Source organism: Danio rerio, chromosome 12 (genome assembly GCF_049306965.1).
Source record: "Danio rerio strain Tuebingen ecotype United States chromosome 12, GRCz12tu, whole genome shotgun sequence".
Taxonomy (NCBI): domain Eukaryota; kingdom Metazoa; phylum Chordata; class Actinopteri; order Cypriniformes; family Danionidae; genus Danio; species Danio rerio.
Genome location: NC_133187.1, coordinates 51,000,001 through 51,012,500, shown reverse-complemented (window position 1 = coordinate 51,012,500; position 12,500 = coordinate 51,000,001). Strand labels below are relative to the sequence as shown.

Here is a 12,500-nt window from a genome sequence, read left to right as displayed (position 1 = left end):
TGTACTGGAGAGAGGGTCTTACTCTTTACAAAACAAAGGTTGATCAATGAGTGATACAAATAGGACTGGAGGGTCTTCTATCCGGTTTATTAGCTGGAACGTTAAAGGTTTGAACGGACCAAACAAAAGAGCTCGTATATTTGCTCATCTTAAAAAACTGAATACTGAAATAGCATTTCTGCAAGAAACGCATTTACAGCTAGCAGACCATACGAGACTTAGAAAACCCTGGATTGGTCAGATCTTTCATTCCCAGTTCAACAGTAAAGCAAGAGGAACAGCGATTCTAATTCATAAGAAGGTGCAATTTCATGCTTCTAAATTTGTTTCAGACCCCCAAGGACGTTTTGTTATTGTGACGGGTCTTCTGTTTCATACCCCTGTTGCCCTAGTATGTGTTTATGCCCCTAATTGGGATGATGTTAACTTCGTTCACAAAATAATTTCTTCTTTACCCGATTTAAACTCGTATCGTTTGATTTTTGGTGGAGATTTGAACTGTGTTATTAATCCAACACTAGATCGTTCAAATCCAAAAACAACATCCCAGACAAAAATGTCTTGCGCTCTATCATCCTTTATGACTCAAACAGGTTGTGTGGACCCATGGAGATTTTTATTTCCTCAAAAGAAAGAATTTTCTTATTTTTCCCCTGTTCACTCTTCATACTCAAGAATCGACTATTTTTTCTTAGATAAGACATTACTTCCCCATGTGGAAAAGACTCAGTATTCTTCGATTGTAATATCAGATCATGCACCACTGCTTCTTGATTTACGATTTACTCATCACTGTACCCAACGTCCTAATTGGAGATTAAATTCTAACCTATTAGCAGATAAAAATTTTCACAAACATATATCAATGGCCATAGATAACTTTTTACTTACAAATGATTCAGAAGAGACATCACCAATAGTCCTGTGGGAGACACTTAAAGTAGTCATCAGAGGTGAAATTATATCTTACTCTATATCTGTTAATAAATTAAAACATGCTAAACTACAACAACTAATAGAATCAATAGAAAAATTAGATCAACAACTTTCTATATCACCCACTGAAGAACTACTTAAAAAGAGAGTGGAAATCAAAGCAGAATTTGATCAGTTGTCAATCGAAAAAACCCAACAAAACTTGCTTTGGACTAAAGGGAATTTTTATGAACACGGGGAAAAAGCAAGCCGTTTATTATCTCACCAGATAAAAATTCAGTCAGCTTCCAGGTTAATCCCACAAATTCGTAATGCCTCACAACATCTGACAGTTGATCCTAAAGAAATTAATGATACCTTTAAAAAATATTATACCGACTTATACACTTCAGATTTTTTTGGAGATACATCAGGTATGTCATCTTTTTTTAATAACCTGAATATCCAGACAATTAACCCAAATCAAAAAGAAATGCTAGAACAACCAATTGATCTACAAGAAATCTTAGATTCTATTAATGGTATGCAAAACGGCAAAAGCCCTGGCCCTGACGGCTATACAGTGGAATTTTATAAGGCTTTTGCCCCCAAATTAGCTCCACTTCTTCTAAAAATGTTTGAAAATTCTTTAATTAATTCAGAGTTACCAAGGTCTCTTACAGAAGCATTCATTACACTTATTCTGAAGCCAGGAAAAGACCCACTTGACTGCAGCTCCTACAGGCCAATATCACTGCTAAATGTCGATGTTAAAATTCTTGCGAAATTATTGGCCTCCAGAATTGACACCATCATACCAGAAATTGTATCACCAGATCAAACAGGCTTCATAAGGGGTCGTCACTCATTTACTAATTTAAGAAGACTTCTTGGTATTCTGTATTCTCCTGCGTCCGGGGAGGCCCCAGAGGTGGTGGTGTCCCTGGACGCAGAGAAGGCGTTTGATAGAGTGGAGTGGCACTATTTATTTACAGTTTTAAAAAAATTCGGTTTTGGATCAAAATTTATAGCCTGGGTCCAATTGCTATATTCTAATCCCAAAGTATCTGTTATTACAAATAAAATACGTTCCCAATTTTTTCCAATATTTAGAGGAACAAGGCAGGGCTGTCCTTTTAGCCCTCTTCTTTTTGCATTAGCAATCGAACCACTTTCCATTATGCTTAGATCCTCGCAGTCTATCCAGGGAATTGATCGAATGGGGTTGGAACACAGGGTCTCTTTATATGCAGACGACCTGTTGTTATACATTTCACATCCAGTTGAAAACGTCCCAAAGATAGTAAAAAATTTATCTGATTTTGGTAGTTTTTCAGGATATAAACTAAATCTTTCTAAAAGTGAATGCTTTCCAATCAATTCCCTTGCTTTACAAATTAATGTAACATCCCTTCCATTTAGGGTTTCACAATCTGGATTTAAATATTTGGGAGTCCATATTACCCGCAGTTTTTCAGGTTTATATGCAAAAAATTTCTTACCACTATTAAGTAAAATTAAATTGGATCTTCAGAGATGGGACGCACTACAATTATCCTTAGCAGGCAGAGTGAACTGTATAAAAATGAATATCCTACCTCGATTCTTATACTTATTTCAATCCCTTCCAATTTTTCTCCCAAAAGCTTTTTTCCATAAAATAAATACACCTATCCTATCATTCTTATGGAATGGGAAGAATCCCAGAACCAGTAAGGAGCTTCTTGAAAGACATAGATCCCAGGGAGGTTTAGCACTTCCTAATTTTATTAGTTACTACTGGGCCGCTAACCTCCAAAAAATTGTTAGTTGGTATAATACCCCAGAGGTTGATTGGTGTAAAGCTGAAGCAAATACTTGTATTTCTACATCACTTTCTTCATTAATAACAATGAAGTTACCATTTTCTCCGTCTAATTATTCCTCAAGCCCCGTTGTATGCTCTACACTCAAGATATGGTCCCAGTTTAGACAGAAGCATAAACTGACTGATTTTTCTATGCTAAACCCTTTATGTAATAACCACTTGTTTCCTCCCGGTAAGCTAGATTTCACATATGTTCAATGGCAGAAGGCAGGCCTGGCTAGATGTTGTGACTTCTATATAGACAACACCTTCGCTAATTTTAGTGACCTCTCCAAAAAATTTCAATTGGCACATTCCAATCTATTTCGTTATTTCCAGGTCCGACACTTTGTCCAAGCTCAGAGCTCAACTTTTCCTGATTTACCACCAGCCTCAATGCTGGATAAAATTCTACAATCTCCTACTGCTCTTAAAGGTCAAATTGCAGCATTATACATGATTATCATGTCTCCAAATGATGCTTTAATTGACCGAATTAGAGGAAAGTGGGCAAACGACATTGGAACTGAAATACCTGATAATATATGGGAAGAGGCTCTGAGTAGAGTAAATGGATCCACTTCCTGCGCACGCCTCAATCTCATACAATTTAAAATTATTCATCGAGCCTACTACACAAAATGTAGACTCTCAAAAATATATCCTTCTATTGATGAGGTGTGTGATCGTTGTAGAAGTGAAAAGGCAGACTTTTTCCATATGTTCTGGGCTTGTCAAAAGTTGAGTGACTATTGGACACAAATATTTAAAACATTAAATGACGCCTTTAATTTAGAGATAAAACCTAGTGTTGAGCTAGCTATCTTTGGGGTACCAGAACACAATATATTGTTGACAAACAAGGAAAAAAATGTATTCGCCTTCGCTACTTTGTTAGCAAGGAGAAGAATACTACTTGAGTGGAAATCAGCAGCTTCACCTAAAGCTTCAATGTGGATGTGTGATCTGATTTTATATTTGAAATTAGAGAAAATTAAGTATTTAATGAAGGGATCAGTCCAAAAATTTTATGAGACATGGCAACCTATGATTACATGTTTTGGGAAAAGGAAGACTCTCTCCTTTAACTGATTTATATAAATAAATCTGTGCAAACAGGTTTAACTGTGATCACCAATATGGTTTAGTTTGATATGTATGTAAAGGACCACTATAAATGTAACAGAATATTGATTTGTATTAACATGTACTGTAGGTAATTATTTATTTGATTTATTTTTTTTTTTTAAGTTTATTTATTTATTTTTATTAATTTACTATTATTATTATTATATATATATAATTTTTTATTTTTATTTTATTTTTTATTTATTTAATTATTTACTATTATTAACAATATTTTCAATTTTGCTATACTTTTATTTATTCCTGTTGTAATTGTATTTTAATTTTATTTGTTTGCTAATTTATTTCGGCGGCAGTGTTCAAAAATGGGGGGAAAGTTACAACTTTAAATGTACAAAATGTTTTGTTAAAGCTTGAGAAAATCATCACAAATAAATGTTTAAAAAAAAATAAAATGGAAAAGATATGTTTAAGGCATGTAGCTAGGACAGTGTGAGATGCCGTGTGTTTACCTGGACCTCGTCGATGGAGTGAACCATGAACATGTCCTGCAGATCCTCCATGGCTCCATCCATCCAGTTATTGAACGGAGCAGATCTTTTAGCAAACTCAAGAAACAGCTGATCGATCGTCTCCAGGAGCTTCTCTGTCCTCTAAAACACACACGCACACACACACATATTAGTTAAAACCTTATTCCTGAATCCAGCACCAGATCATTTGACCTCCAGTGTGTCTACATAACCTCTACAATCTATAAGCTAAAGTGTAGTACATAACATTGTGCGGTTTATGTTGTAGACGTGTGTCAAGTGTTTCATTCAGTTGATCACAATTGCTGTCTACAGATATCAAAATGTGAAATGGGAAAACACTGATTTACAGAACAGGATAGACTTCTCTGAATTATTTATAAATACATAGATGTCTACCACAAGTATGCCCTTTTTTTTTACATTTGATCTCTTTCAAAAATGAATAAATAAATACATATAAAATTATATATCATTTATAATATGTTATTATATTTGTTTATTCATGCATTTATTGATTTATTTATTTTTTAAAATATATTATTATTAACGCACACACACAGGCACACAATTATACACATGCAGACAATCACACGCATACATGTGCACACACACACACATTGTTATTGTGATTAGGTGTATATTATAATAACCAACTAACTAAAGGGATGAATAAATGAATAAATAAATTAATAAGTTAATTAATTAATAATTGAATATATAAATAAAAAATAAACGAATAAATAAATGATTAAATAAATAAGTTAATTAATTAATAATTGAATATATAAATAAATAAATAAATAAATAAATAAATAAATAAATAAATAAACGAATAAATAAATGATTAAATAAATAAGTTAATTAATTAATAACTGAAAAAATAAATAAATAAATGAATGAATAAATAAATAAATTAATTAATAATTGAATAAATAAATAAATGAATAAATAAATAAATGAATAAATAAATAAATAAGTTAATTAATTAATAATTGAATAAATAAATAAATTAATTAATTAATTAATAAATGAATGAATACAAAAATGAATGTATAAATAAATGAATAAATAAATAATTGAATAAATAAATAAATAAATAAATTAATTAATTAATAATTGAATAAATGAATAAATAATTGAATAAATAAATAAGTAATTGAATAAATAAATAAATGATTAAATAAATAAATAAAGTAAGTGATGTGAGACTGACCTCCAGAGCTTCTCTGCGTTTCTGGGTCAGAGTTCCCAGCTGATCCCACTGGTCACAGATGGACTGACAGCGTTCATTAATGACTGCAGCAGCATGATAATCCAGCTCACTGCCAACACACACACACACGCACGCACGCACGCACGCACACACGCACGCACACACGCACGCACGCACGCACACACAATGGATAGAGGAGGTCAATAGTAGCTATGTCCAATAGATTAGACTGTATATTGGTTTACATGTGTTTTCTCTAATATTTACAGTATTTTATTACTTTTTTTTTTTTTTTTTTTTACAGTATTTCAGTTTTCAGCCACACTTTGAAAAATTTCATGAATCCAATAAAAATGTAATCAAAGCTTTTCTTATTCTGGATCCAATTCTTTGCAAAAAGGCAAATTTGACAGCTCAAATAGAAAGACAACAAATGAGTTCTGTATGTTGTATTCTGTTGTCCATTGTGTATTGATTAATTGAAAGAGCTCATATACTTGTTTGCAAGTTGTGTTGTTTGAAGGTAAAATTAACTTTTGTTGCATATTTTAAATGTTTTGACATGGTATGTGCATTTTGTTAGCAAAACGTGTCATTTTGACCATGAGCGCCGCTGTTTGGGCCTGTGTGTTTACTGTGTTGAAAATGTGGAGTTTCAGTTGACGGCTGCATCAAAGCAATCAAGAAAAACTGTATTAACATATTCTTATTAAATGACAACTTATTTACATTATGGGATGTTTTTTTATAAGTTGTTTACATTTTAAGAGTCTTTATAAAAAAAGAAGTTCCACACATACTGTTTGCTACAGAGTCCAAAAACTCTGAAGCTCAATATCAGGTGAAGTTTTTTTTCCCTCTCCGCTGTCGCCACTGCCTCGCATGGTTCAGGATTGGTAGAGCTACGCATCGATGAATTTGCTCTTCAGTGTTTGAACTCTCAGTAATGATTAAATCACACTGAACTGAGCTAAACTGAACTGAACTGAACTTAAACACTAAAACCTGAACCACACTGTTCCAGTTACTATGACCATTTATGTGAAGCTGCTTTGACACAATCTACATTGTAAAAGCGCTATACAAACAAAGCTGAATTGAATTGAATTGAATATCTCAAAATCATTCAGAACCTTATAATTCAAAGGTGACGATTTGCAAGACCTGTCTTCTGCTCTGCTGGGATAGTGATAATGAAAATAAAGTGGAACCTAGTTTCTTTAACCAGGTCAAGGCAAACGAGAAAAACTGTATTACTTTTGTTTGTTTTTTTACAGTATTTCAGTTTTTAGCCACAGTTTGACAAATGTCATGAGTTCAACATTAATGTAATCAAAGCTTTTCTTATTCTGGATCCAATTCTTTGCAAAAAGGCAAATTTGACAGCCCAAATAGAAAGACAACAAACGGCATTTCAATAGGCTACAATGGCAAGCAATGGCTCTGTATGTTGTATTCTGTTGTGCATTGTGTATTGATTAATTGAAAGAGCTCATATACTTGTTTGCTTGAAGGTAAAACTAGCTTTTGTTGCATATTGTAAATGTTTTGACATGGCATGTGCCTTTAACAAGCAAATGTGTCATTTTGACCATGAGCGCCGCTGTTTGGGCCTGTGTTAACTGTGTTGAAAATGTGGAGGTTCAGTTGACAACTGCATCAAAGCAATCAAGAAAAACTGTAAACCTCATGTGAAAAACAACTGATCATTTAGTCTTCAACTATAAATCCAAAGTCAACTCAATTGCAAGCATGACTACAGAGGATCTATCTGAAAGTCTGTCAGGAACTGTCTGGACTGTGTGTAAATGCCCTTTGGACACAATAAAGATGCATAAAACTGTCCTGTGATCAGCCGCTGGTGCACCTGTGCTGACGGAGGTGTTGACAGCAGGCCTGATGGGAACTTTCACATGCCCATGTCACTTTGACACACCGGCATCAACAACTGAACGCAGACACTACAAATAGAGCGGTGAATATAAATACATATATATGCATAGGAGACGTGTGTGTTTGTGCGTACAGCATTGGCTCATTGTCTCAGGAGGAATCTGACAGCTGCTCCCAACCACATTTAGCACAATAGAAACCAAACACTGAAGCCAGACGGGAACACGCTTAAACAATACAACCGCTTTAAACCATTACCATCCAAAACATGAGCAGGAAGACATGGCATACTGGAAGTGTGGTCAGAGTTACCCCTATAGGACAAGACAACGAACGAGTAGACATTAGTGTTAACCATCACTGGCATTTACCATGGCATGCTTACATCAGTTAGAATCTATACTTAAAGGGCTTCAGATTTAAGGGTACATAGGGGCCTTTTATTAATCTACACTTAAAGGGCCTCTTAAACAGATGTAAAAGAAAAAGTCTTTTGTGTCTTCATAATGTGTCTGTGAAGTTTCAGATCAAAATACCCATAGGATCATATTAGTTCTTTTCAACTACAGAATCAATTAATGAAACAGATCAATTACTATTGCTGTTGTGTTACCATAGCAACTGTAGAATCACTACAACAGATCAATTACTATAGTTCTTGAGTTACCATAGCAAATACATAATCCAGACAACAGATGAATTACTGTAGTTCTTGTTTTACCATAGCAACTGCAGAATCACCACAACAGATCAATTACTGTAGTTCTTGTGTTACCATAGCAACTATAAAATCACCACAACAGATCAATTACTATAGTACTTTTGTTACCATAGCAACCATAAAATCACCACAACAGATCAATAGCTAAAGTTCTTGGGTTACCATAGCAAATTAAGATCATCTAATACATACCCTGTCGAAAATGTCAATTTTTGGGAATGTAGCTGTTTTTGCGCCTTTAAATGTAAATGAACTGGAGAAAGATAATTAGGGTCAAATGTCAGGATAAATAATACCTGCCAACACCCTCTTTTTTCTGGGAGTCTCCCATATTTTACACCCATCTTCCACCACCCTCCCGTTTAGTTAGTTCTCCCGAAAATACGATACCACAAGCCCAATATATTTTAAATATTATCGTTATTGGTCAAGTATGATATTAGGTTGATATTGTTTAGCCGATAAATCATATACAAAAGCTGTGAGACTATTTTGTGACAACAGCATGGTATGCTGTTGACGGTATGGCAAGCAGACGTTTGCATGAAAAGGGAAAAAGGAAGTGGTCATACTTGAGTTCCTGTGCAATGGCGGCGATCTGCTCCACTCGGTCCTGATGTGCAGCCAGATCGCTCTCAAACGCCTCGTGTTTCCGTAACAGAGCCCTCACGTCTGTCAGCGACCCGCTCTCATAATCCTTCAGAGTCAACAGCTGATCCTTTCCTGCAACACACACACACACACACACACACACACACACACACACACACACACACACACACACACACACACACACACACACACACACACACACACACACACACACACACACACCAATTGTAGCATAATATACTCAATAGTTGTTGAAAACTACAGCTATTTGTTTATTTGACTATAGTGGTTGTCACCATAGCAACTGTAGAATCACCACAACAGATTATTTACTATAGTTGTTGTGTTACCATAGCAACTGTAGAATCACCACAACAGATTAATTACTATAGTTGTTGTGTTACCATAGCAACTGTAGAATCATTACAACAGATCAATTACTATAGTTTTTGTGTTACCATAGCAACTGTAGAATCACCACAACAGATTAATTACTATAGTTGTTGTGTTACCATAGCAACTGTAGAATCACCACAACAGATTAATTACTATAGTTGTTGTGTTACCATAGCAACTGTAGAATCACCACAACAGATTAATTACTATAGTTGTTGTGTTACCATAGCAACTGTAGAATCACCACAACAGATTAATTACTATAGTTGTTGTGTTACCATAGCAACTGTAGAATCACCACAACAGATTAATTACTATAGTTGTTGTGTTACCATAGCAACTGTAGAATCGCCACAACAGATCAATTACTATAGTTTTTGTGTTACCATGACAACTATGGAATCACCATAGAAGATCAATCAGGCTTGCTGCAGTCTATAATGTGCCGTTTTCTCAGTGTGTAACACATATTTACAGGTACATTCGCAATTTGTAAATGTTAGAAAGTCAAGTCTGAGCTAAACTTTAGGACTCAATAACATTCAGTAACATACTCCTGATAACTGCACTGCTCTGCTGCTTCATTATCATGGCCTGTTAGTTTATAAATTATATATATTGTTTGTACAGTACCCTTGAGTTTTATAAACGACGCTTTAAACTAATGTATTACTGTTGCAATGGACACACAGAGATATATGCATGGAATCTGCGCTGTGTGTGTGTGCAGTGCTGTATGTCTCTCACCCTGCGCCCAGCTCTCGTGTGTGGAGACTTTCTGCTGGAACTTCTCAGCCAGATGTTCAACACGCTCCAGACGTCTGATCTCACTGAGCAGCCACTCCTCATAGCCCTTCTCTGCCTGCTCTAGACCCTGCCACGCGGCGGTGATGTCCTGCACACACCAAACACACACACACACACACACACACACATTAATGCATATATATGTGTGTGTGTGTGTGTGTGTGTGTGTGTGTGTGCAAATATGCATGTATGTGTGTGTATGTATGTATGTATGTATGTGTGTGTGTGCATATATGTGTATGTTTGCATGCATTTATTTGTGTGTTTGCATGTGTAAATATGCATTTGTGTGTGTGTGCGCCAGCGTGTGTATGTATATATATTTGTGTGTCAAATCAAATCACGTGTCAAATCACGGCGTCCATGCTCAACGCCATCTTATGTGTGTGAGCGTGTGTATGTGTGTGTGTGTGTGTGTATGTATATATGTGTTTGTGTGTGTGTGTATGTATACATGTGTGTGTGTGTGTGTGTGTGTATGCATATATATGTGTGTGTGTGTGTGTGTGTGTGTGTGTGTGTATGTATATATGTTTGTGTATGCATATGCATATGTGTGTGTGTGTATGCATATATGTGTGTGTGTGTATGTATATGTGTGTGTGTGTATGCATATGTGTATTTGTATGTGTGTGTGTGTATGCATATATCTGTGTGTATGTGTGTGTGTGTGTGTGTGTGTGTGTGTGTGTGTGTGTGTGTGTGTGTATGTGTGTGTGTGTGTATGGGTGTATGCATATGTGTATTTGTATGTGTGTGTGTGTGTGTGTATGCATATATCTGTGTGTATGTGTGTGTGTGTGTATGTGTGTGTGTGTGTGTGTGTGTATGCAAATGTATATATATATACATACATACATACATACATACATACATACATACATACATATATATATATATATATATATATATATATATATATGCGTGTGTGTATGCATATATCTGTGTGTGTGCGTGTGTGTATGCATATATCTGTGTGTGCGTGTGTGTGTATGTATATATGTGCGTGTGAGTGTGTGACTCACAGACACCATCTTCCCCTCTGAGGGCATGAACGCGGGTCTGTTGCTGATGCGCAGTTTGGTCTGCAGTGTGTTGAAGCTGATCTCCAGCTGGCATTTCTCCTGCACTTTGGGAGGTTTGTGTACGCGTCGGTAGTCTCTGTAGTCCTCCAGTTTGCGTCTGGTGGAGGCCATGGTGTTTTCTGCCGCTCGCTTCTCCAGCCACGGCGTGGTGCGGCGGATCCACTCCAGCAGCTGTTTCAGAGTGTTTAGAGGATCAATAAAAACAGCAATAATCTGAAACACTATACTTATAAATATCATAAATTTATAAACATTATCAATAAGAAGTGCTATTTTATATTTAAATGCATGTGCAAATGTAGTTTATTCCTGTGATGTAAAGCTGAATAATCAGCATCATTCCAGTGACACACACACTCATACACTACGCCAGTGTAGTTGATCAGTTCCCCTATAGCGCATGTGTTTGGACTGTGGGGGAAACCGGAGCACCCGGAGGAAACCCACACACACACGGGGAGAACATGCAAACTCCACACAGAAACAACAACTGACCCAGCCGGGACTCAAACCAGTAACCTACTTGCTGTGAGGCCACAGTGCTAACCACTGAGCCACCGTGCCGTGTGTGTGTCGTACCTCACTGGCCAGTCTCTCATACTCCTCCATCAGTTTCTCATTTTCCTGATTCACTCCAAGTACTTTACAGATCCTGTTCGCTGCTGTTTCTGCCTAGAAACACACACACACACACATCATCATCATCATATGTACACTGAATTACCCATGATGCATCTGTTGTGCACTGTTCCCCTCTGCAGTACCTGTTCTGCCCCAGCGAATGCGTGATAAAAGCAGGACACATACGTCATGATGGCTCGCTCATCAGGCTTCGGGGTGTTGATGATGTCTGAACACACACACACATAAAAACACAGAGAGAGAAAGAGAGTAGGTAGTGCTGTCACCTCACAGTAAGAAGGTCGCTGGTTCAAGCCTCAGCTCAGTTGGTGTTTCTGTGTGGAGTTTGCATGTTCTCCTTGCATTCGTGTGGGTTTCCTCCGGGTGCTCCGGTTTCCCTCACAGTTCCAACACATGTGGTACAGGTGAATTGGGTAGGCTAAATTCTCCGTAGTGTATAAGTGTGAACGAGTATGTGTGGATGTTTCCCAGAGATGGGTTGCAGCTAGAAGGGCATCCGCTGCATAAAAATATATGCTGGATAAGTTAAAAGTGGTCTGGATGCAGACCTGGTGCAGTGCAATCTGAGCTGTATTCAATGCTTTCCCCTAACCCCACCCATCACAGTGACGTCACTCATTCCATTGAGTGCATTGTGTCTGACATCGCATCGCTGAGTGATGCAATCTCAGCTTGCATCATAAAGGCTGCATCCAGATACTATTGGATAAGTTGGCGGTTCATTCCGCTGTGGTGACCCCAGATTAAT

The 12,500-nt window shown here is 36.6% G+C and overlaps 1 protein-coding gene across 3 annotated transcripts in view; it reads right to left on the bottom strand.

Moving 5' to 3' along the window:
- Window positions 1-12,500, bottom strand: part of zgc:165653 — a 42,650-nt gene that overhangs the window by 14,479 nt on the left and 15,671 nt on the right. For 2 of the 3 annotated variants that reach the window (XM_073917268.1, XM_073917269.1), the window contains 7 exons: window positions 11,875-11,960; window positions 11,690-11,782; window positions 11,051-11,281; window positions 9,966-10,113; window positions 8,783-8,933; window positions 5,597-5,705; window positions 4,360-4,500 (listed from right to left, as the gene is read on the bottom strand). In XM_073917268.1, coding sequence (XP_073773369.1) covers window positions 4,360-4,500; window positions 5,597-5,705; window positions 8,783-8,933; window positions 9,966-10,113; window positions 11,051-11,281; window positions 11,690-11,782; window positions 11,875-11,960 — 959 coding nt within the window. 3 annotated transcript variants of the gene reach the window in all.